The following is a 27,009-nucleotide window of genomic DNA, read 5'->3' as shown; positions in this document are numbered from 1 at the left end:
TGTTAAATTTCATAAAATCGAACCCATGAAATTAATCAGAAGTTTTCGGCCGATACCGTCATCAAGTGTCATTGTAATTATGAGGGTCGGTAGTTTAATTTCAGTACACTGGCCTAACGTTGAATTGACTTCACGATTGGCCAGATAGAAACGCTCTCAACGGTATTCGAATATACTATCCAATAGGAAGTATTCTTTCAACGTGGTAACAGTAGTTCACCTTGGCTCTTTTCTCTAATTAATGCATACCATATGTAACCAGCTGGTAGAAATGTTTTTAGTGGAAGAAAAATCCCGATAGTGGACCGCTTAAATTCATATTTTATGTGTAAAGAATTAACAAGTTAAGAATAAGAAGCCGATGTAAACCAAGATTTATTTCTGGAAAATAAAATTTGTTTTAAATCGATAGCACGATAACATTGGTGGGGAGTCGGTCATGTAACTGGAACAGCCAATCATTATCATTTGCAGAGAATGAATAATGAAATTAGCATCACACTGCTGAGAACGGACCGACTTCGCTCTACAAATGATCGGCTGGTAGTGTACGAGATTTTGACATTTTCCGAGCGTATTCCCATGTTTCCTACACACAGAAAGTGCGATTATTCATCCAAGTGCAGGATTAATACCTAAGCGTCGCGTCAGTGTACCATATCGACGGAGAAATCGCCAGATTTTCGGTTGTCGTGGGAGAGGTCATCACGTTAGCGGAGTTCCGAACGTGCGTTGAGTGTGTGTATTTTTGTGTGTGTACATTATAGCGGACTCGTTTGAGCAATGGCGAACATAAGCTACCTATGGACTTTGGGACTTCTAGCGTTTCTATCTAGCATTGTAGACTACACTTTTGCGACTTCAAAAAAGATGGGGTGCATTAAAGTTATAGAAGCGTACCAACAAATAGGGTACAGTACAGAGGGTTGCCCCAAAGAAGCAATTTCGGGTGAGTATCCTTAACTGTTAACACTGATTGAGTTGAAAACAAACCCACGTCAGATGTTTATTGTGTTATTCGGTTTGATGTATATGCCATCATGAGCGAGTGGTTTCTACTTTAAGAAAATTAGGATTGGGCTGAACAAATTCGGAGGTAGTTATGCGTAAAAAATCTTTGCTGTCTTATTGTTACGTTGAGTTGAATGTGAGCAGGGGAAATGAATCACACAAGATGTAGAAAGCCGGGCATGGTTCACTAATGAGACTTGAGAGGTTGGAAAACCCATTGGAGTGTATGTATTTGACCTAAGAAGTAAAACGCGTTTTAACCAGTGCACGTTTGTCAATATAAATGTTATGTGAATTAAAAGTAACGCAAATCAAACTCTTCCAGGAGTGAGGGACGCGAATGTTCGTAATCGGCTTCTAACCCACGAATCAAATCAACGTGTATTGATATATTAGGATAGTGTTTGATGTGGAAGAGTGCATCGAGGTCATTTTGTTGAAATCGCACATCGTGAGGAAAGATTATTCAGCGAAGGCTGGTTCTGAAAAGAAAAGTAATTCCAAGTGGTTTTCATTGTTTGTTTTGGCAAAAGAATGTCAATAAAAAACCATCGAAGTGTGAGCACTACGCTCCAGTAGACACCACTGGTTTTAATTTTCATTATGAAAAGAAACCCGAATCAAAGATTCTAATAAAGCTGTGTAGAAATGTGGAATACTGTGATGCAGGCGATGGCGTCACCGCACCAGTTCAGCCAGTTAATATTGTGGTCAAATTGTGCGATAATTTATGTGATAACTGGCGACGATTCGGGGTCCACCTGGCGACACGCCTCGTTCACCTTTGGTAGTTTATCGTCACATTTATCATCTAAGTTAGTCCAGGTGGGTTATGATAGATAGTTTTATTGCCTTGACAACAGTTTTGGACAATAGAAGCAGTGTTTTGTCACCTACTTGTAATACATCCGTGCCACAGGTACAATGTTGCAGTTGAAAAACCGCTAGATTTTACCAGTATTATAGTTTATTTGGTCTCATCTTTCAGTCTTTAGACATTACAATTATCATACAAGAAAAAGTTGTTTCTGGAGTTACTTGCCATCTGAAATTATATCTCAGAATTACTTTTGACATCTTAAATACAAATGATAATTCAGTCATTTTCTCTACTTCAAGATGTACATGTGGTTATCCTATCAAATTATTTATCCATTATTGAGAGCCATGAGATATTGTACAACAACTATATTGTTCTTAAATTGGTGACTTTGCATACAGGAATGTTAGCCACCAATCTCATTGTAATTTGTAATGTACATGGTTTCTTCTTTGTTCTCCATTGTTATACTTCTAGATTTGAAGGTGTTAATGTCTACATCTCCCCCAAAAAACTCAGACATGGGGAATTCTTTTGTTTTTAGTTGTTGTTATTTTAAGGAAAACAATGACTAATTAGTCCTATGTGTTATGTAAATTACAAAAGACAATATCTTATTTGCATATATGCACTTTCTTGGCTTCCTTTGGCTAATGAATTAACTTTTTAATTTGATTGTGGACAAAGTTCTATCCACAAATTCTTGGAATTTTGATTTTTATCGACCATTTACGATAGATACCTTATTTTTAAAAATCAAAACATTTTGGTATTGCAAACCTAACTTATGCTATGATTCGACAGTTGCAGTTCCTGACTTGAAATTAGTGACTGAAATTAGCAATGGAAAACATTCTACCTTCTCCTTACGTTTGTCTCTTTGTTGGACTTACCATAATATGGTTGAACTTTGCTTTTGCAGCAAGTTTTGTCACATATGAGTCACATAGTTGTGGTTTTCTTTTGAATTTTCTCTTTAAAAAAGCTGTACTCAAGTAGTTGTCTGGAATTTTTATTTGTTCTTTAGGAGCCTCTTGTAGAAAGCGTGGCTATTTTAAGTTGCATGTAAATCTCAGATTAAAAGGTTTGTAGGTTGTATAATAATGGACTATTGTATCACCATGGTAATATCTTGGTATTCAGTCAAGCAGAAAATGAGAGAATCTTTGATGGTTAGAAGCTGTGAAAACAAAGCTTAGAAGTATAAACAGTGATTGAGAAAATATACTAACTGACTGGACTGGCATTTCTTTCACAAACTAATTAAATTTTCAAAACTGTAACCTTTTTGGATTTTTATTGAAATTTTAGTAAAATATCTGCAACAAGCAAGATATTGGTCAAAATTTGTCAATTTTGCATAGAATTTTAAGTAAAAAAGTGATGACTTTTTAGTGGTGTACGTTATTAAAACGATACAAAATGACTGCTTATTAAGCAATGGGTGACTTGCTTATATTAGACATGACATTAGGTAGAAAGTAGTGTCAAACAGCTGACTGCTAGATAGTACTTCCTGTCCGGAATCACTCCCAGGTATTGGACAATAACAATTACGTTTTTAGGAGGCCATTGGAAAACCAGTTAAATTTTGTGAATTGGATGTCTCTCAGTCTTACAGTTGTTTGCCTCTTATAACAACATCACAGCAAAATCAAGTCACATTTACTTACTGTTCCGCCATGTGTAAAAACACTGTAACAGGTCAAGTTGAAAGACACAGTAACAGGTCAAGTTGAAAGATATTTGCATCAAGAAATGTTTGAAGATGTTATTTTCTTACTATTAGTAGTAAGACAACTCTGTGTGCAGACAAAGTAAGTTGACTCAAATCCGATGTTGTCCCTCTACATCAGTTAGGGTTAGGGTATCAGAATGGAGTCCAAATTTACTGTCTGCAGGATGGACTACCAGTAGTAAGCCTAATACATATTTGTAATGAAATTTAGTACAATGGAATTTATTAGTACTACTGAGTTCAGCTTCTTGAAAACTTCAGCTGAGGTATGAAACTAGTTGAAGATGCAAACCATTTTTGTACTCGATGTACTGTTGAACTAAAAGAATACTTAAATTTTGATTTTGTATACAGTTTTAGTATGTGAATAATCAGAATGAAAAATGTCAGCCTGTAGTGATCTGTGCTATGGTCACTGAAATTTGTTGATGTTAGTTCTTGACCCTTAGTTAGGTGATGTGTGGCGCACTGGCAGGCTGATGATTTTCGCAATATTTTAGTTTCTTTATACAGAAATGAATGAACAAATATTGAATGTTATTTATGAGACAAAATTATATGAAATTGCACAAAAATGTTCAGAAATGTTTATTTAAAAAAAAAAATTTTCACGTTATTTGAGCGGAAACATGAAGGGGTCACTTTAGGTTGGTTACTATCAGTTAGATTGGGTTCGGAGATTACCGGTGGTATTTAAATTGATAGCATAGCATTATGTCAAATAACAAAACTTACACAAGATGTTTTCAAAAAAATAAATAAATAGAAAAAGGCCTTTAGTTTGTATGAAATTATGCAAGGTATTATTTGGATGTTCGATAGTTGAATATGTGAAATTGTTCGTGTCAGAAATGAAGTAGAATTGGTTAACGTTTACAGATAGTGATTCAACAGGTGTTGATATATATGAGTTGTATCTGACTTGGTTTATCTTTTACCAGCCTAGCTTGCATAAAAACAACCAAATACTGTAAAAAAAAATAATTTTCATGGTTCTCACTACCACAGAGACTTGTCCTGGTGGTCATAGCTCTTTCACATCAATATATGTAGATAGAACGCCAGTTACAGCGTGGCGTATACATTTTGTATGCACTATAGGCTATCCAGGACTGAATCTCTTACTGTGTGATGAGATGTGGGAAGCCGTGGATAGCTTTTAGAGTAGGTGTATAGAACTGTATATAGTTAACACCAAGACAAAGTCTCTAGGCGAGGAATTCAGTTTTCACTCAAACATTTTATGTTTTGGCTTATTGTGTGGTCAGTTCACTGATATGATATGAAGTACACATTTTCTTGTCAAATAACACTGTTACGGGTATTGAAATTTTGAAAACTGAGAGGTCAGCAAATGAAGTGAAAATTATGTCTTCAATTGTAACATTCTGAAAGAGTACATCTTGTGAATTGAGAGAGTTGTTATTGTATTACCATTCCAAGTTAACCAAACTGTCCGTTTCCTAAAATTGAGAGTTTAGACAGTAAGACTACAAGTCTCTGGAGTTACATAGGTACATATACATATGAAAGTTTTTGTTGTTGAGGGTTGGAATTATACTGGAGAGCAAAGACACATGTTGAGTTTATTGTACTCATCACCAGGAATTGAAGAAATAATTTTAAGGAATTGGATGTTGAGAGTTTGGTAAATGCTGTGGTTTTGGGATATGGGAAGGAAGGAACTTTACTTGCCAACAAAGGTACATGTATGGCCGATGTGTCATCTCATGTTCACAAGAATGCTTTCTGCTACCTAATTAGTTCTGAAAAACCTTGTGCCAGAAGTGACAGCGTGGTAGTTGGACATTGTGGAGGTACGGAACTACACAGCCCAACAAAGGAACATGTATGTACCATGCGTCATTTACCTTCTACGCCACAAGAAGTCTGTTTGCTACCTAATTAGTTCCAAAAACTGCAGTGCAGACTGAGTATTGGAAGAGAAAACATAGTGGTTGGACAACATCCACACACATGTGGGCTGAGTCTACTGGGGTATGTCATCACCATCGAGGCCATAGGAATGCTTAGAGCCACCACATTGGTTCATAAACCTTGATATACCAGAAGTGGTCAATGAAAGGAGTATGTGATAATGAGCTATCTAATTGAGTGCATAGAATAGTTGAAAACCCCATGAATTCTGTTGATTATTTCAATATATGAAGGAGAACCTCCTGGGGTTTCCAAGTGATGCATCCGTACTGGTGGTGTCAAGTTTGTGATTAAGAGTTTTGTTCTCCAGTCAAGATGATGATGATGATGGGTCTGTACTGGTGCAGGACTTTACCAGTAGTCCAGAGTTTGAAACATTAAAGACATCAAATTTATAAGGTGGTAGTCTGTTAGACCACTTGAAATCAGTAGAAACTTAGCTGCAACAGTTTACATGGCTAAAGCTGACCACAAAGGGTAGAAGGCCCTGTGGTGTCAAGTTTGTGATGATGAGATTGTTCTACTGGAAGTTTATAATGATGAGATGGCATTGACACAGAGGAAATAGCCAAGGCTTCTATTAGTCCAAGGAAGAGAATACCCCAAGTACTTATCTCTCTTTTGTTTTTGAGGGATTGTGTTATGGTCTGATCTGGTAGAAAGGATTATGTATCATGATTTTGCTGACTGGTTGTAAACTTTGTACAAGATGAAGTGATCATGTTACATTTTGTCTACAAACACAACAAAAGGGATTGAGAATGTAAAAATAGAAGTTTAGTCATGAGACTTTGCAGAGGTGAAAGTTGTATGTTCTCTGACTGTTTAACAGAAATTCTGTTCAATACTGATCGTGTGCGAAGTTTAGAACTAGCAAGAATTTCACAAATCCGTAGAGAGTGGAACGTGGGTGTTCTGCTGCCTACTAATACAGGACAAGTGTCAAGAATGTGAAAGTTTGGTCATGGGGCTATTTTCCATGAAGCAATGAAAGAAAAGTAGAAATCGATAATGTCATAGATTGTGAAATTATATCAGGTTTTTAGAGTAAAATGAGTTACGCTATGTGAACCTTTGAGCAGACTGTACTAAATATAGAGAATTAAAGTATCAGAAACAGAACAGTGACTTTATTTAAGCAGTGTAAAACTGAATATGTACTGTAAATCAGTGTAATGAAAGACAGTATAGGAACAGTGTGCCCTCTAATGATAGCCAAATTTTGTTGTTGCGAGTCAAAATGATAAAAACTGGCTTTTCTTGTGAGTCACCACATAGAAAGAGATAGGGGAACACCAAATTTTGGTGCGTCAGTGGTGCGTCAAATTGGCTTAGAGGGCACATTGTATAGGAATGACATTTTTTTGTCAAACTGCGATAAAGTAAAAAATGTTAACACTCAAAAATTACAGTAGGGTGCCCCCACGTATAGTAGTTGTTCCTGGATAACTAACTTTGAACACAACAGTTTCTACACAAACCTGATTTACAGTAAAAAAAATTAAAAGATATAAACTACAAATATGGACAACAATATAACGATTCAAATATAGCTTACAGTTTCTTTTCTCTAAAACATATTATTTCATAGACATTATTGGTCCTGAGAATTTGTGTGGTACATGAAGAGAAAACCAAGATTCCCAAAAATATGTCAAAAGTTGTGCAAATTCAAAAAAAAAGTTGTACACAAACAGGAAGGTTTGAAGTGTATCAACCTGGAATCAAGGCTGAATGTATTCCTCCAGAATAAAACATACAGGCGTCCTCCTATATTTTTGGTCAAGTGTATAAACTTGAGTGTTTTGGAATAAGAGTGTAGACAAAACTAGGCTGTGTTGTTCAGCGCTATCAGGCTTCTAACAGTAATAGCTGATAGCGTGGCACGAATTCCATATTTTACAGACTACCTGGAATTCAGATTCAATCCTGTTGTCTGGGAACTCTGGGAAATGAAATGTCTGAAATCTGGCATGGATTCAAGGGAGAAAACGTTTGTTTAGTGTTGATGTGAACTTGTACCTTAACCTTACAGCTTCACGTTACTGTACTCGGTACTACGGTAACTGTTGTGTTGAAGTGTGTATAGTCCAGCACAGCAGTGTTGCTTACACACTCCCTGTACAAGTCATTACAGCCATATTAAGCCTTTCTAAAGACACCAGATTCACAAATACCTCTAAATGGGAACCATCACAATACCCAGGATACCATATTCTAAAGGCAATGCTCTCTATCTGAAGCTGTCTTACAACTCCTCTATGCATTCAAATCAACTAGGGGTTATATTCTGTGCTGGTATGAAAGCCACGTTGAACACATTGTCCGCTACTTTTCCTGTCCACAAACTCAAGAACAACAGTTGGATTGAACCAACAATCGTACCACAGCTAATTAAGTCAAAATCTAGTGGAGAAAGAGAGGTATGTGGAAGGTCGTATGCTGGAAAAAAGGGACTTATCCTTGGGTGGGCCTACCTTTTTTTTGAGCGTTTCTATTGTGAGCACGTTCTTTGAAACAGCCGATGTACGTCTTTTCAATTTTGAAAAGACTTGAAGTTGAATAGGTGCCTCATAATAGGATTGCAAATTTGACAGTATACAAATCTCAAGCCTGAAACCACCATAACCTTTGACCTCACCATGTTTAAGACCAAGAAATGCTTGTAACAAATTTGTAACAATGTAAAATAAGTTGCGATGTTACAACTTAAAGACACTTCATAGGTGACCAGTTCCAGGTCTGAGTGTGTGTCAATTAATGGGAAGAGAGCCAGAATATACTGCACTGCACAGTGTGGCCACAAAGACAAGTATGTAAACTTTACAACTAATAAAGACTGTGTCAACATCCAAATTCCCAACCCATTGCAGTGGAAAATTCTACGTCAAAGGATTGAAGTGGAGTACATATTATTGTATCGTAGCAAGAGTCTACACATTCAATACAAAGTTTATCTCCGGCACTCCGATTCACGGATGATAAGAGTATAGAAATAAGCATCCATACATACTCCGACTCACAGATAATAAGGTAGAATACAATCAGACATTCCGTGTTCCAACTCATGGATGATAACAGCTTACAAATTGGACATTCCATAACAGTCTTGAAAAAAGAAAGAAAACAACCACATGTTTGCTTGTAAATATTCATACCAGAATAATAGGCAGAATTTTATTACTGTCGGGGTTAGATCTCTTGGGTGTCATTTGAACGAATTGTTTAATACCTGATTCTTTATTGTGGATTCCTAGGGAAAATAAGCAGGTGGCTGGTTGTAGGATGTGACGATTTAGACACACAATGACTTTAAACAATACTGTTGTTGTTACGTTATATAACATGGCATTTTAGCCCAACTTGGCAGGCAAACACTATAACCATGCATAATTGCCTTCTAATAACTTCAACAAACACATCAAAAATAAGTCAATAACCCACTCTCTCCTCCACCTTCCCTAATGTTGTACCCCTCTGTAATAACTTGTTACCAGTCTTAGAGGCCCCCATGCTCTCAAACTTTTACCCTACAAAATGACTATCAATCTCAATATCTCCCATTTCCCTCATTTTAACCCTATCTGAAATGACTTATTATTACTTGGTGACAGACACAGCAATTTCTGAGTTTTGTTATTTAGGTTATTATAAACATAATGAAATAATGCTGTAATTTTTACCCCTATCTGATGAAATAATGCTGTAATTTTTATCCCAATCTGATGAAATAATGCTGTAATTTTTACCCCTATCTGATGAAATAATGCTGTAATTTTTACCCCTATCTGATGAAATAATGCTGTAATGGAACTAAAAAAACATTAAAAATTGTTACTTCAGTTCACTAGGAAGATTTTATTGCATTGACATCGACAAATTGCAAAATTTAATTTGTAAATATCTTGTACTCGCATGTTAACGTTTCTAGAATTAATGCTTTGAAAAACTTTTCACAAAGAAAGGAAAATGATATCTCTCAGAAGAAAAAAATGTTCTGTTATAAAAAGAAACCTTCATTTCTGTTTAGCCATAGGGGATTATTCTGTAAAGGTTTGTAAGTGAGTGAAAAATAAACTATGTATGAATCCATGCCACGATAGTTCTCACAGGAAAGGTCAGTGATTTCCCTAAAGCCATTACTTTCAAGAAAAATTACTTCATATATGGTTCTAATCTTTCTGGTCTTTCATGAGATATTTTCAATTTGTACACTTGTCAATCTTTGAGCTTGTTAAAAATTCATTTCTCAGTGTCATGTAGGTTATGCAGTCAATGTTCACCTAGGGTTAGGTATAGGTTATCATCAGTAAATGCATTCATAGGCCGGTCGGCATTCAGCAATCTAATTCAGCCATTCAGTAGTGAGTTGTAGGGCATTCAACAGTCCCAAGTCATCATGTATTTTACAGTTATTCTGTAAGTTGTGGCTTTTCCGGGTTTTCATGTCAATTTTAGTCATACTTTGCGGACTTCAATCAAGAGACTTTCTTGTTGATATACATTAATTTATCACAGTTGTCTGAAATGTATTGAGCAAGTTTATCAAATTTTCCTTTTTGTAACCTCATGGGATTCAAATTTTGTAATCAACATGCACTTTTCCGGGCTGGTAGTGGTAGGCGAAAAGTGAGACAGGACTGGATTCTAGACTAGGTAATGTCCTACGGTTGTGGGTTTGCATTCCAATCCTAACATTGTGGTACTCAATCTCCTAGCTAGCAATCTGATGTTCCCTAGTTGTACAGTCTGTAATATATCCTGTCGTTTCATATTTTCGTCAGTGTCCACAATTTTATCAATAGACATGTACTCATCTATTAGCATAACTTGATTAGCAATGAAAATTAATTATGTATAATTGAATTAGATATGGTTAAATGGTAAATAGATGTCAAATGTCTTGCTATCAAGTAAAAGTGACAACATGACCTTTGAGAGTAAGAGTAAAAAGGTAGTGAATAAGTCATATACTGTTCTTTGTGTTTTGTGTTTCCGTAAAGATACTTGTAAGTGTTTTACTGTAGTGAATAACGTATGAAAATTGTCCCTGAAAAATTATTTGGTTGTGGTGTATTTGTAGGAAATTTTCAAAATTTTTTAAAAAAGAATTCATAAACAGTTATAACTAGAATAATGTAAATATTAATATTCTTTTGTTTATGAGAAATTTTGTTGAGAATTCTACAGCTGTTGTTTAGAACTGTTAGCACTAAAAATAAATGGTATGGAAATGTGTTAACATCAGAAGGTATGGAGTGAAATTCAGTGGTTGAGAATTCAAAATGTCCAAATTCAAAACATAAAAGTGAAAAATATGGAAAATTTGAAAAGTCAGATAGTAATGCGTAATAGCTTCTCATAGACAGATGATGTGATATTAATTAGTAGTTACCGATCGTAGTTCACTGCTACTTTTGTATGAAATCTAAATAAATATTAAATATTCAAAATTATCCACAAAAATAGGGAAATAAATGAAATTTTTGAGAAAATAATCATATACTTTTAGGTCCTAGTTTATCTGGGCCAAATATCATGATGCTGATAAAGTTCTAAATATCATGTAAAATTTGACAAAAATCTTATGATTTTTAGAACTATTTCAGACTTTTTAATATAAATATCCTCAGAAATACTTAAAATTGAATTTAAAAAAACCCATGAAAGTTTGAGGAAATGTCAAATAGTTGTGTATATGTGTCAGGTTATTCTTCAGGCATATGACATGTATCGTACGACAACCATATACTGTGTACATAAGCTGAAATTCCAATCATATCAGCTACCAGCAACTTTTGACAGAATTATACAGTAATATAAATAAACTCATAACAAGTGAAACAGTTGGCTAAGCTTTCATGTCAGTTTAACAAATAGTTGAGAAGAGTTACTTGGGGTATCAAAAATCAAAAAATAAGGTTATTATATCGTGGCAATTGACATAAAATGGATTATATGCCGAGAATTGATGTATAGAAGTTATTGAATAGTAACAAGACAGATTAAATGTCTTATATGAGATGATTTATTTTAGAATTTGTCAGATGTCAAGGCAGAAAGGTGAACGAGGCCATCTTGAAATAAAAGAGTCAACTATTTAAAGAAAATGAGTTAATATCAGAATTGGGGACAGGCACCTTGTATCTTCAAATTTCGGATTTGAGTAATTTAAGACTTTGTCAACAGTATTAGGATGGACAGTTTTCCTCAAGGAACAGTGTGTTTGAATTGTCAGTCAGTGGGTTATATGTACTACTTCCAGATATGGTTGTATGCAGGTTGGAGAAAATTCAAACCAGCAAGAATATACAATTGAATTTGTGGGGGCAGGGAATAGTGCATGTTATTAACTGTGACTATATTTTCATACATGGAGCAGGGAATGATGCATTTGAAAAACCAGGAGTGTGTTGTCACATGTTGGGTAGGATATAGTGCATATGGATGTCAATGAATGCACAGCTACAAATATGTGGCAGGGAGGAGTGCATTTTAACAACCCGAGTGAATTCTCTGCACATGTGGGGGCAGAGAAAGACCATGCACGTATTTAGTACATGTGGTGAACAGAATCTTGCAATGGATTTCAACAATTGTGAATGTATTGTTCCTTAAACTGGTCTTGGAAAAGTGCACTTGTAGACAGTGACCAAGCATTGTCCCCCCCACACAGAAATTGGAAGCCTGAATATTTATAGATATCTGCCCTTTGTCTTTGTATGAAATGATCCATACAATTTATTGGTGATTTTTTCCTTTGATAAAGCATTCATTGACAATGTTGACCAGATGGCTGGTGTTTGCATGGTCTGATTTAGCAGACTTGTTTGGTATAATAATATGTCATTTCTGAAACCTTTACTTACTGTTGTCAGAATAACTTGTATGATAAGAGGTAATTGTAAATAAAGGCAGCTGTAAACCTGTCACTTGGTGAAGTAGACTATGGTAGGCTACCAATTATTGACTCCTAAGAGGAGATAAAAATCTATTATCTGGAATGATTTGTGTGGTTTGATGGCTTTTTTGCTCTCTTTTCATAATTTTACAGTTTTTCTATGACATAATTACCTCCCATAAGGGTACAGAGATATTAAAAGGGGGATGTGTGTGTGTGTGTGTGTGTGTGTGTGTGTGTGTGTGTGTGTGTGATTTTCAGTAATTAGGCTATATCTTATAACTGCATACTTCAATTTACATTAACCATAACAAAGTTTATGCGCCCTATAAAGTTGTTGATGTACCTTACAGTGTTAATAACTAATTTACATGATTAATGATTTTCGGTAATTAGGATATATCATAAGAATGCATACTTGAATTTCAATATCATTTTGTACATGTACATACGTTAACCATAACAAAGCGGATATGTCCTATAAAGTTTGTTGATATGGCTTACAGTTTTAATGAAAAGTTTGCATAATTAATGATTTTAGGTAACTAGGCTGTATCTTAAAAATGCAAGCTTCAAATTTCATATAATTTGGTACATATATCAACCATAATAATACGCACCTGTCCTATGAAGTGTGTTGCTACAACATTTACCTTTAATGAGTATTTTGAATAATGAACGATATTCAGTAATTAAGCAGTATCATGCACTCTTGAAATTCCGTATAATTTGGCACATACATTAACCTAATACAGCACGCTTGTCCAAAAAGCCATAGTTACCATAGTTTTTTAGTTTAATGAGTTATTTGTATAATAAGTGATTCCCTTACAGGGGAGGCATTCAGTTTAAATCTGGTTTTATGTTTTGGTTTGATGGGGTTTTCACTCTATTTTGATATTTTTAATTTTTTTCTATGAAATGTATCATTTAAGGGAATTTTGTTCCATTTTGGATTTTTTTTTTTTACAATTTTTCTGACATGTTGAATTGTATACATAACAGGGTTTTTGTTCACTTTTTGAAAATTTTGTAATTTTTCTCTAACTAAAATTAATGTGTGATTCAATTTTTGTGGCTTCATTTTGAAAATGTCCACCCAAAATGCATTGTGGCTTTTATTCGGTAGATAACAAAGACATACCATTAAGCTTTGTCATCTGTTATGGATTTTTGCTTTCTATTTTATGAAAATCTGCTTAGAAATTCATTATTCCTATTACACAATGGAATATGGAGTTGAAAAGTTCATACTCAGTGCAGCTGTGATGGTGATCACAAGTCTAACATTAAATTATCATCAAAGATTTACTGGGTTCAAAAACATGGGTGATCACACACTGAGAAGGGTGATAAACAATATATAGTTGGTATTATGTTGACAGGTACCGTTAAAGTCGTATTATAAGCCGCGGCTTATATTACAATGTTGCAAAATAAAGAACCAATTTTATTTCTTGAACTAGGGGTGCGACTTATAATAAAGACTTTTCAATTTTTCAAAATGTGGATGTGGTAGAAATTCACCCGAACTCTCGGTTATGGAAAAATGGACGTCTGTAACACAATATGAAAACTTTATTATGAAGTTTCAAAGTGTAAGAATGAAATGATAAGTGTGGCTGGAGGGGATCGGTAAGGCTGCCCGGAATGACAGCAACATCGACGTTACGGTCACGCTACTCATCTTTCACTCGTTCCGTAAGATGTACCCTACAGGAATCCCAAAGAAGTACGGTAGACGCCGCCGATCTTCAGTCAGTCTTGGGAACGTTCTCCGGGTGTACTCAATGCAGCCTGTGGAATGGTAGAAACACAACGATGTCAGATATTTTGAAACGATCGTGTTTGGAAAAAATATAGGTTGAAAGTAGACTGAAAGATTTGGCGGTATAAATCAAATTGACATCGATTCTCTCATTCTAAGTTGAAAGGTCAACTGCGTTCATGAACTCGTAAACAAATTTAAATAATCGTCGAATGACTATTGGCCGTTACGCATACGACGTCATGAAACGTCACGAAACATTAGCATATATGATGGCCCACTGAGAACACGTCGATGTAAACAACTCCATGCTTTGCTAGCGTGATCACAGCTATGGTACATGAAACATGTGTTAAAAAACTCACCTTTTGCTATCGTGGTCACAGCTGAACAGAATGGTACATGAAACACGTTATAAATTAAAACTCACCTTTTTCATCAATATATCCTTTCTCTTGAACTTGAACTCGAACTCCAACACGTGTGAACAAGTACGAAGCGGCTTCTTGTACTTGGGGTGTGATCGGCAGCCATACAACTTTATCGGTACGATAGGTGTAAATGTCCCGATCCCTGCCGAAAGGATTGCGACACCCTTCTTTTGATATACAGTGCGTAACTTTATCGGTACGATAGGTGTAAATGTCCCGCTCCCTGCCGAAAGGAAGGGATTGCGACACCCTTCTTTTGATATACAGTGCGTAACTTTAGTAGTACGATAGGTGTAAATGTCCCGCTCCCTGCCGAAAGGAAGGGATTGCGACACCCTTCTTTTGATATACAGTGCGTAACTTTATTAGTACGATAGGTGTAAATGTCCCGCTCCCTGCCGAAAGGAAGGGATTGCAACACCCTTCTTTTGATATCCCAGTACGTGTGAAGAGGTGGTACATAAAGTGATACTTTGTATTCAAATTTTAAACAAAAAGTATTACACTTGAATGCGTCGTTACTATTGTTTTGGTGCAAATACGAGGTGAAGCTAGCTGTGAAGTAGGGGTGCGACTTATAATACATACTTTCTATTATTCACAAATTGTTTGATGTACCCTCAAAGCCAGCGCCTCCAAGTAGGGGTGCGACTTATAATATGTATGCGGCTTATAATACGACTTTAACGGTACAGTATGTGACTATGGAAGTCACACAAGCACACCAAGTAGTAGTTGGTAGATGTCATCAGTGTTATCTCTGCTAGTAGCACATCCCACCAAGTCTTGGCCTGGTAGATTTCATCAATGCACTCACCAGTAACACAGTAGACTTCTGTATCTTGGTGATGGGTACCAACCTGGGCTATTCAGATGTTTGGGCAAATTACAACTTGTAAACCCCTACAAAGCTATTATACAAAATTGAACTGCAGTGTTCTCAGAAGATTGGATCTCGTTTGCATAATAATCACACTCATTGTTATGAAAAGTTGGTATTTTTCATTTGGGAATTTCAAAATATGAATCCAAGGCTAAGTGGACTGATATGGACATTTTATCTGTCAATAGGTGTAGTCAATCTTTTACATTATTAAAGAGACACAAGCTGATGTTGCCTATCATTTACATTAAAGGGACACAAGCTGATGTTGCCTATCGTTTGCATTAAAGGGACACAAGCTGATGTTGCCTATCGTTTTCATTAAAGGGACACAAGCTGATGTTGCCTATCGTTTGCATTAAAGGGACACAAGCTGATGTTGCCTATCATTTGCATTAATTATCAATTTTGTCATTTGCAGCAGTAGAGGATAAAAAATACTCTGTTTTGATTTTGCCTGATGTTTTGGTTCAGGACGAAAGCAAAGTTGATAATGTAACATCATTGATGACATAGTTAACATGTTATATAAATATTAACAAAAACAATTTATTAAAAAACAACATTCTTTTATATATCAAATACTAATTACCACAGATAGAAAAATACAGAAATTCTACCCTGGTTCTATTAATGAAAACTTTGTGAGAAACAAAAATTTCTTTTGTTCATCAAATACAGTTTACGACATGCAAACCGAATTGAATGTGTTTAGACATAAAATATGGGATTTATACCCTGGTTGTTATAGGTTATGACAACCCTTGTTAATGCTATTGATTTGCATTGCTCATGACACAGTCAGCATCTTCAAATCGGCGTAATATTTTCTTGATTTTCATGAATTATGTTTGTGCAGTTATATTCACTTCCCATATTTTATAATAATATACAGTTCTTTCCTGTTGGTGTTGGTAGAATTCCTGGACTTTATCATATTGTACTGCATTTACCCAGGCAATGAGTGTTTGTGATTCCAAATAGACCTGTACGACCACCCTGCTATTTTGTTTGCCCACACAACTCGGTTGATGCAAGGCAATCCCTTTCTCATCTTTGCTGAGTAAAACGATTGGCTTCCTGTGCGAGAAAGAGGAGCAGTCATTCAATTTCCGATTAATTAAAGATTTTCCTTGTTAGCTGCAGGAAAACAACAGCTGCTGATAGTGTTGATATCCGTAGAGAGAGCTACGTGAACATGTATAAAGGCTTTCTTGATTAGGAGTTGATCTCAGCGCTTGTTACTTACTAAATTTAGATTTGTAACGTGCATAGTCAGCACCTTGGTGGATTCGGACTTATTTCCATCTGCAGACAACCTGCAGGCTCGGTGTGGGAAGGTGAACACCAAATCTAAACCAATGTCTGTAGACAGGCTAGGTGTAGGAAAGTGAATACCAAATCTAAACCAGGTGTCTGTAGACAGGCTAGGTGTTGGAAAGTGAATGCCAAATTTGTATACAGGCTAGATGTATGAAAACTTACCTGGGTGAATGCTATACCATAAGCCAATGCCTATACACAGGCTAGGTGAAATTGTGTCTGATCAATTTGTAATGGTGTTTGTTACAAGTTATTCACTCCAACAAAAGTTAACTCAAACCTTCATGCAGCCATACTGCTGTTTCTAGAAATGCGTACGACAAGTCACTGAATTTCTACAAAATGTCACTAATTCTTACATATGTTGATATTTTTTATGAGCTATATTATTTATTGTTGTTGACTTTATTTAATCTCAATAAATTGTTGAGCCATAGGCTCTTCTTACATGATGTATGTCCATTATTGGTAACATGTACACAATTTTAATTTTTGAATTTTTGTTTTCTTTCACTACAGGAGAACATCTTCAGATTTGTACACAGGGGTTTACGTGTTGCACAGCAGAAATGGAAAACGAACTAACCAAGGCTAGTCGCACAGAATTTGAAGAAACAATTGATGAAAGCAGTAGATTTTTGAGAGAAACTTTAAAATCAAGATGGCGGAGATTTGATGGTAGGTGTTTGAACAGCTGTTTGTGTGGGATATGGGGGATGTCTGGATGTGGTCTCAGCAGGCGTGTGTGACTAGGAAGTAACTGAATATCAGAACTTCTGACAGAATGGTTAGCATTGTTGTGTAAAAATTGAAATGGGAATATTGCTCAGTGAGAAAATTGCTTCCAAGCATTTGGGAGCGTGTGTGCAAATTGAAACTGTCATACCACATTACAAACTTGCTGCAAATAATGTCAAACAACATTTGTTTGAAGAATAGTAAAGTGAATTTTGTCACATTTTCACTTCAAAAAGAATAGTCTGATATTTTTCTCTTAAAAATTAATCAGAGATTTATTAGTCGTACACAGCACAGAAAAGAAACTGTCGCCACTTGAATTATCAAAGGTATAAACTAGGAACTACAGCGACTCCTACCGTAGCACAGACTGCTGACACGAATGTTAATTATTTTTGCTTGTCCTTTGAAAAGTGTTAATGTGAAATAAAAGCTCAAGAACGGATGAACTAATTATTTTATGATAGCTGCGGAAATGAATTTATGATTGCCATCAACCGAAATAATGACCTGTAGTTATTATTTGATGGGTTGGATGAATCAAAGTAACACTACATTTAATACCCTAAATACAGTTGGTGTTTGGGTCTCATCATTTCCAATGCAAGGGATCTGTTTTGACAACTGAAAATAGAAAATGATGATGGACAAAGTGTTCAACCATCTGTCAAAGAAAATCATTGATTTTGAAGGACTTAGCTGGAGGTAGATTGCAGCTTCGAAGAGCTGCCTAAATTATTAATGAAGAAAAAATTTCCGATAAAGGTTTTTGATGTCATTTAGAAGAGTTTGTCTGTCTCGAGGGTATTGATATCCAAAATGACTAACTTAAAAATTTAATGTTAATCTCAGACCAAAAATAAGAGTTGTTTTTGAAAGAAGGCTTTTGAAAACTAAGGGAGGTACATTTAGGATTTTTGAAAAATAGACGAACTTGTTTGTGTGGTGTTTATTCAACTGTGTTAGGTATTTTGAAGGACCTTTTGACTTACGACAATCTGTCATATTTTTTTGAGAATTAAAAATACAGACATATTTGTCAACATCGTACTATTTTTATCTTTATTCAAAAGAAATCCTGTCTACTGAAATTTTTTAGAAAATGCCTTAAAAATGTAGGGTTATGAGAATGGAACAAATTTGAATTACTTCATCTTTGCAAACAATGTTCATGGACTCAAGGTTCATAGTTACAAATGAAAACTTCTACCCTGACTAAAAAAAACAACAATTTTTTTTATTGTAGGTAAACATTTTCATTTGAACATTTAGGGTTGTGTAGGTATCCAGTGCCGTCAAAGGTTGTGGTTCTGTGACCTTGGCCCTCAGAGGGTGTAAAAAACCTTGAATTTTAATCAGTTGTATAGACTAACCATGAACTTGATAAGATAAATGTTTGTTGATTAAAATAGTTCTCATTATTCCAGTTGATATGTTACCTGATATTTAGAGGAACGTGAGGTGTGTTTAGTGTACAGGTTGAGGGAAGTGAGGTATGTTATGAACAGGGTGAGGGAAGTGAGATACTGTAAACCTGCATATTTTCACGACTAGAAAATTTTGCGATTTTACAGTCTTCATGTAGTTCACAAAGATTAATTTTCACTAATAACCATACTGGTACATTGCATTATGCAGAAATATATATTTTCGCTACTACTTATTTTCGCGTTTTTGTTTTGTAGCAAAATTAGCGAAAATAAATCTTACGCGAACATTTCCAGGTTTACAGTATGTGTTGTATGTACAGGTTGAAGGAAGTGAGTAATTGTTATGTAAGAGGTGTCGATCAACAATAGCTTGGGTGTAATGACTCACAGCATATCAGTTGTGACTCATGTATAGGGAACACTCCAATTGTACGTTTTCATCACTATTCTAGCAGAGCGAATAAATTATTGTCACTGCAGATTACATTTTTGCTGGTTGACCCCGGAATGTGTTAAATAATTATACCTGCTGTATGTAATATGTATATGGGAGACTGGTTATAAGCTTATTACAGCCTGGCCCCCAGATTTGCAAAAAATATTTACTGTATTTTTCAATAATATTTAGAACATGTAAGCCCAGTTAACTGCTGTTCGCTAAAGAAGTGTAATCTAGTAAAATTTTGTTCCATTTCCGATGAATTTCATCATCAATTTTGAGGACCCAAATAAATATTTTCTTGAATTTTCAGCAGAACACTCTTCCCTCTACCCAACCCATTCTTGAAAATGTTCATGTTTTATAGAAAGGAACCACAATTTTCAAATAACATGGCCAACATTTTAATTTATCATAGCTTTGTGATGACTGTAATACTATACAAAGTTAAACATTCCTGTTTGCACAAAATATTTACATATTTTCAGAAAATGAATACTCTCACATCTTCCGTATGCTGTTAGGGATTTACGTGAGATTGTGTTTCCAGATGTCCGAAAGATGAAGAAAAGTGGTGACAGAATAGATGGAAAAAAATTGATATATATTCTAGTGTTTTTTTTAAAAGTTCAAGGATGAATTAATATGGAAACCAATTGACATGAAATAAAATGTCTATCTGAACAAGTCTTTCTTACCTTGCTTCATTGTATCATCTTACTTAACAAAAATCTAGTTTGTAAAAATGTGACAGAAATCTTACCAACATTTGCTGTGCCACAAAATATCATTCCATAGCTTTGCAGATTGTTGCCAAATCATATACATTGTAACAACATTTATTTTTCCTGGCATGTAAGTGGATTAAAATGTAACATAAATATTATTGTGCCAGATGATGAAATGTAGCAATGTTAGAAAACAAATTTGTGGAGCCAGATGGCGATTTGGTTCAACTGAAACTGGCTTCCGTTGTGTGACAGTTATTATGACTATGTTGATACGTTAACAAAATTCTGGTTATTGAGAATTCATCTTTACCATGGACATTGACAAGTGGATTTATATTAATCTTGTAATTCCCATTGTGCTGTATTTGTTGTTATTTGTTGACTTCAACACAAATCTCAGAAATGTTCAACTATTTGATGATGTCATTTCCTTTCTCCTTATCTTATCTGACTGAACAACCTGAAGTAGTTGTTTCATCATTGACAAGTTTTTGTTTTCATGAAGAAGAGAGACACATCCGGAAGGTGAACTTCTTTATACAGGAACTGTCACGTCACTTGTGGAATTAGTTTGCTTGTTTGTGTCTTGTTGTTTCGGTGAGGGGGGAGTGGTTAAGTTACTCATTTTTTGACAGGTTTGTATCGTAGGAAAGGGCTCGTTCTAAGTTTTAAGTGTATATGACTCTAAAACCCATCAAGAAATGACTCTCAGTCATTGTCATGCTTGCTGTTTAGATTTGATGGATGTCGTTTGGTATTTGCTATTGCTATCCTGTAGGACTATCTTGACGCCACATAATGCTACCCTGTAGGACATTAAAGACATCTTAAAAAGAAACTGAAAAATTAACAGAGACAGCTGATGGTGTAGATTCTAGTAAAGGTCATATTGAAACACTACTATGCACTTTGTAAGTATGAGAGAGGTTTTGTGGAGACTCCAGGGAAGAGTGAATAAGTGGAGTTAGAATTCAGGGATTTCAGGCCAGGGCAGGACGACAATTTCCTTACTTCTGAAACTCTTCAGTCTAGCAGAGACATCCCTTGCTGCAGACAGTCATTTCTAAGTCTAGGTACCTTATACATATTTTAGCTATGTTGTCTGAACTCATACCTCATTAGTTATGTGTTGTGTACTTTGTAGGGTCATTAGAAAGTCTAGTTTGTCCAAGTGAAGGTAATAAACACATCACCAATATCTAAGTTCATTGAATACTAAGTTTTGGTGTCATTAAATTCTACTTGACATTGCATGTTGTAAGACGACACTCTGTCTCCATCAAAGCCAGCTGTTTTGTTGCTGTCAACATCAATAATGTATAATGAAAATTTTCCAAGCACGAGTGATCAGATACTGCCAATTTTGATATATTTCAATGCATAAAATTAATAATGGGGTACAGATATTGTAATATGGCAGAGTAAATTAACAATGGGGTCCAGATATTGTAATATGGCAGAGTAAAAAACTGAGAAAACTCATCTAAATTGTTAATATTGTAAATTATATTTGGTATTGCCCATCCTATAGTCATTAGTTGGATTTGGTACTTGCCAATTGGATTTGCCTGTCACCAAAGAAGGCAAATGTGAATCCAAACCAATGTCAGACTAAGTGTAAGAAGGGGAACACCATTTCTAAGTCATTGTCTGTAGACAGGCTAGATGTATGAAAACTTTTCCTAGGTGAATGCCACGCCATAAGCCAATGCCTATAGACAGGCTAGGTGAATGCCATAGCATAAGCCATTGTCTGTAGACATATGCTAGATGTATGAAAACTTTCCTAGGTAAATACCACGCCATAAGGCAATGCCTGTGGACAGGCTAGGTGAATGCCATGTCTGTAGACATGCTAGATGTATGAAAACTTTCCTGAGTAAATACCATTCCATAAGCCAATGCCTATAGACAGGCTAGATGTAAGACGGCAAGTGAAAGCCAATGCTTGTAGGCAAGCTAGATCACAAACATCTGAACACCTAGTAAAGACTCTTACACATGGTGAATTTTTGGTCCCTTTGTGGTGTTCTCGCATTCCAGTAGTACTGTCAAAAATAGGTATTGTACAAACTTAGTAATAGTTTTGCCTTTCTATGGATGTTATGATACAGAGTGTGTTGTTTCAAACATATTGAAACTGGCTTTTTATGAAGCTGTTTACTTTTGGGGCTGTTCACTTTTCCCCTGTACTATTTCCAAGTAGAACGTTCCAGTTGATAAAGTTTTCTAGTTTGTTTGGAATCAGTCTGGTCTAGAGTCTATCCGTTGGTTTGGAATCAGAACATCTAGGCCACTCATAGTCCAACTGTCAAATCCTATCAAAGCAGACTCACAGACCTCCTATGATAGTGAAAAACAAAGCTTAGAGTCAAAATAATTGAGTAACACAGTTCTTGAAATGTAAGCCTTGAGTATAAGGTAGGGAGAAACACATAGTTAAACTTTGTATCTATTAGTTGAAGTAAAGTAACGTTACTCAGTATCATCAGGTTAAACTGAAAAGAAAAATAATGGTCGTAACTTACACTAATGTTGACCCTTTGACTAAAATTTGATGTGAGGTTAAATTCCTGTAGGCTGAGATATATATTTTGTGTACCATATACATGTATTGCTTTGAACTGAGGCTTTAGTGCATGACATTTTGCTTTTTACAGCTTTCTCGTTTATTTGAAGTGGACAGCAAATCCATCACATCTCTGTTTTCTAGAAGTGGCATTATTTTATGTTTGTCCCTCAAGGCGTGTAGGTCTTAGAAAGACAGAATTACATGTAGTATTTTACATTATAATAATTTAGGATATGGTGACGGTATAAGTTTCCAAAGTTTGATGGTTTCGAATGCATTTATCATCATGTGCGCCATTTTGAAAAATATCACTCTGAAAATGGACTGCTTGCAAGCAAAAGTGATGTGTATCTCCTTAGGCTTAAAGGTGAATATAAGGGCTCACACAAATTCATACATTTTGCAAAGAATTATTTGGATAAAACATTGCCTAGAAAACACCCAATATGCGAAGGAAGTCAGATGACAGAGAATTTAGTACGGCAAGAAAGGTTCTTTAATTTGATTGAATTCATTAGCGTAACCATGGAAATTATGCGATACTGTATACATTTGCATACATTGTACTCTGCCTGTTCTTCAATCTCCCCAAACATCTGAGTTATATTAGCACAATAATGTAATTCCTCAATTGTACTGTTTTGGTTAGAAATGAGCAACGAGCCACGGCGGCCTTTTGTCAGTAGGATTAGTTTATTCAATAGTAGCCGTGACTTGCATGACATAATAAACATTGTATGAAACTAATATATTTTAAATTTCTCTGTATCTCAGATAACTACCAATAAATGGGATCTTTAATAAAGTCAATAGTTTAGTAACCAAGGGGGAAAACAGTAAATCTCTGTCTGAATACAGAAATATTTTGTGTACATTGTAATTAAAGATTAAATCTGTAATCATTCAGATACTATTGTATTTGTCAATGATTCAGTAATATCTAATTTATTAGTTTAATTTGATTTGGGTTTACAGAATGACTGATTTGTCTCTATTGTTTGGTAAATGAGACTTTCCATTGTTAGATTTACATTCTATTGAATCATTTGTGTGGTATTCTTTTGCTGTTTGGAACAGCCCATTCAGATGAAGCCAGGGAGATCGGGACTGGCTTCTGGGTGTGAAAATGTCAGCTTCCTGTTGTGGGCAGCACAGTAGCATGCTGGGAAGTCAGGGACTGGTATTCCTTCTTGCTGGCAGGACTAAAAAATTTGTGGCAAATGTGTGGCTACCTTCAAATTGGCAGGAGGCCATTGCAATGTTTTAATTAGTCACGATCTTTTGAACAAATAAACATTCAAAGTCACTAATGAGATCGGATTCAGGCTTACTTCCAGAGAACGCTGTGGATGAGTGAACACTTTAAAATTTTTATTCTGAAGATTTTTAAACAATTAGTCACGTCATGTAGTTGTGATATAACTATTTTTTGATATCACGTTTAAAATGGTTTATTTTTTTTGAGTTGTGTCATGCCAATTTTGCCATCATCTCTTTCCAACTAAAAATCCCATCGTGGGAATGATGCTGGTTTTGAGGCGTTTGTGTATTTTCACATGTCAGGAAAATACGGTTCTAGTTATACAGATGACAATGATAAAAGTCAGCTGGGTGTCAGTATCAAACGTCTACAACAGTTTAGGATGGAAATTTGGGTGTTTGGCAGAGCAGTAGAAAACTTGGTCCTACAAATGAATAATCCTAGTCAATCCAATGGGATTACTGATAAGATGAGAAGTAAGCCAAGACCATGGGATTCAAACATGGGGCTTTAATGTTGGGAAAATTATGATTGTAGGAAAACAGTCAGAGAAACATAGATATTCCAGGTGTGTTAAAGTTGACTTTAGTTACACAATTGTCATCAAATATAGCCATTGTATCGCAAACTTGAGCAAAAATAATCAGGCCAACTATGGTGTTTCTATGGGTGACTAATGGGACCTTTGTCCTGTAACAGTTGAATAAACAGTAAGGCAACAAATTATGAGAGGGGGATTATCAATTATTGGAAGTTCAAATAACAGGTGAGGGAAGTGGTAGAGTACGAGGTCAGAGGTCAAACATTGGTGAGAGAGGTGCGAGGTGTGCAGGGTGAAAGGTCATGGTGATTTTGTTGACTGTTTTGTCTGCAAGGGAAGTAACAATAGTGTAGGAGTTACTGTGTGATAATTTATAAAATGTTGTAATAACTAACACACAGGTCAGTGGTTATAACTAACACACAGGTCAGGTGTTATCTTTGTGTTCACAGGAAGTGAATACTTAGGATATAAGTCTAACTGTTGGCACTAGGATAGGAGAGGTTTTGACAGCAAATGACAGCATTGAAGTTGGTTGAGGTGTTTTATGTTGAACACTATGTAAAAGAGTGAATTAGGTTTTATAACTATTCAACTTACTGTTCATTAGGTCGGTTGGTGTGTACTTGTATGCTATCTGAAAATTGTGTTCCATTTATAAATTGTGAACATTTGGTAAAATTGACATTTTTATCTTCGATAAATATGGTCTGTTGTTTTGAAGAAGAGAACTCTTTCTAACAGGGACTTTAGTTAGTAGATTTCATTTGTAACTGTCGTACATGATATTACTTATAGTTTCATTCAGATACATGTATCTCTATTCCAAATAAATGGAAGCTACATATGTGGTTTTATGTCTACCATTGCTGAAAATATTTCATTTAGGATCACTTTGTAAAGATAGTTCTAAACAGCGGATCAATATCAGTGTCTGAATTGAGATGGAAACGGAATAGAATAGGATAGAAATTCAGTTGATGAGGTGACATTTGTTTCAATTTGTACCAAGTACAGCGTGTGTAGCACAACAATTTATGTGTGAAGGCTATAACGTCTATTACTTGTCAGACTTTAAGATTCTGTGTACGACAGATTGTAATAGGTTTTGACAATAAGCCAAAATGGTTAGAAAATTGAATAACGTGGTTCGGAATCGGTAAACAGACTTTGACAGTGATGCTGTAAAAATGAATGATTGTACTATCTAGAAAATTCAACATTATATTTGTCATTTTTCGACACAAAAACCTAAAATATGTGGACAAAATGTGAGTAGAATGCGACATATACTCTGTGAACTATTTATCACTAAATTTTCATATGCAATCACAAAAATTGTGAAAAATTAGAATATGTTATGAGAATATTTGAACACCATGCATTTTAATGTAGACTTTCTGAATGTTATGAATAAGTAAGTGAAAATACCTACTGTACAATTCTAGGAAAATATTAGGAAAGTAATTTGATGCTGAGTATAAATTAATTTTTCATTAAATAGCACTGTTTAGTTATTAAAACACTGTTTTGAAATACAAGGAAGCCATTATGTGATGAAACTAGGAGAGAGTAGTATGACTTGTGTAGGTATATAAACATTATTACAGTAGTGCCAATTACAAAAGAGTGGTTACACTGTCAGGACAATTCTACAATTTATTTGCCGATATCAAGGTGAACTAAGGACAGATTGAAGGCTTTCACATTGTCAGGAGAACATAAACATTTTATACCCAGTTTGTGAAGTGATTAAAACAAGTTTATGAGGCCTCCACAAAGGGGTGCATTCAGCATACCAAGCTTTATTGGCTATTAGCAAGCACAATTGAAATGTCTGCAAGACTGACAGCCATTTTGAATATTGGTTTCAGGAGAAAGTGTAATGGTACCTGGGTGATTTGCAATTCAAAGCAAGTGAAAGGGTGGAATGATGTATGTATATGTGTCAGTGTGTATATATGTGTGTGTGTGTGTGTGTGTGTGTGTGTGTGTGTTTGTGTGTGTGTGTGTGTACACCTATGTACAGATAAGTGTGGATGTAACTGCAATACTTGCTATGAATTTACAGCCTGATGTTTGTAGATTTTGTTGTGATTTTATGTATGGTTCTATCATTGTGAGACAGAAAATGGGATGTTGAGGCTGAGGGCACTTGGTAAAATGAGATGAGAGTGATTGGTCTCCATGGCGACAAAGAAATGGTTGCAATTTTAACTGTAGGATGTCAGAATTTTTGCATGCAATGATTTTGCAATGCAATGCAATGATTTTTAGCACAACTGAACTTGTTCAGTAGTGCTATAGGGATCGCCCGGCGTCTGTCTGTCTGTGTGTGTGGATGTGTGTGTGTGTGTGTGTGTGTAAACAACTTAAAGTCAAAAACCGCTGAACCGATTGCCACGATATTTGGTGGGTCCATTACTTTGGGTGTCTAGTTGGGAAATTGTTCAAATCAAAATGATCGCATCACAGGTGTGTGAT

At 35.4% G+C, this 27,009-nt stretch overlaps 1 protein-coding gene across 1 annotated transcript in view; it reads left to right on the top strand.

Annotated features, from left to right (window-relative positions):
• Positions 1–508: 508 nt before the first annotated feature.
• The window catches only part of LOC144442203 (glypican-6-like), a 71,327-nt gene continuing 44,826 nt past the window's right edge, over positions 509–27,009 (top strand). Inside the window, exons 1-2 of the mRNA XM_078131485.1 lie at positions 509–949; positions 17,333–17,491. Of these exons, the coding sequence (XP_077987611.1) occupies positions 784–949; positions 17,333–17,491 (325 nt within the window). The 5' untranslated portion in view covers positions 509–783. The remainder of the gene's footprint in view (positions 950–17,332; positions 17,492–27,009) is intronic.

The sequence above is a fragment of the Glandiceps talaboti genome, chromosome 11, assembly GCF_964340395.1.
Source record: "Glandiceps talaboti chromosome 11, keGlaTala1.1, whole genome shotgun sequence".
Lineage (NCBI taxonomy): Eukaryota > Metazoa > Hemichordata > Enteropneusta > Spengelidae > Glandiceps > Glandiceps talaboti.
This window is presented reverse-complemented; position numbering and strand designations above follow the sequence as displayed.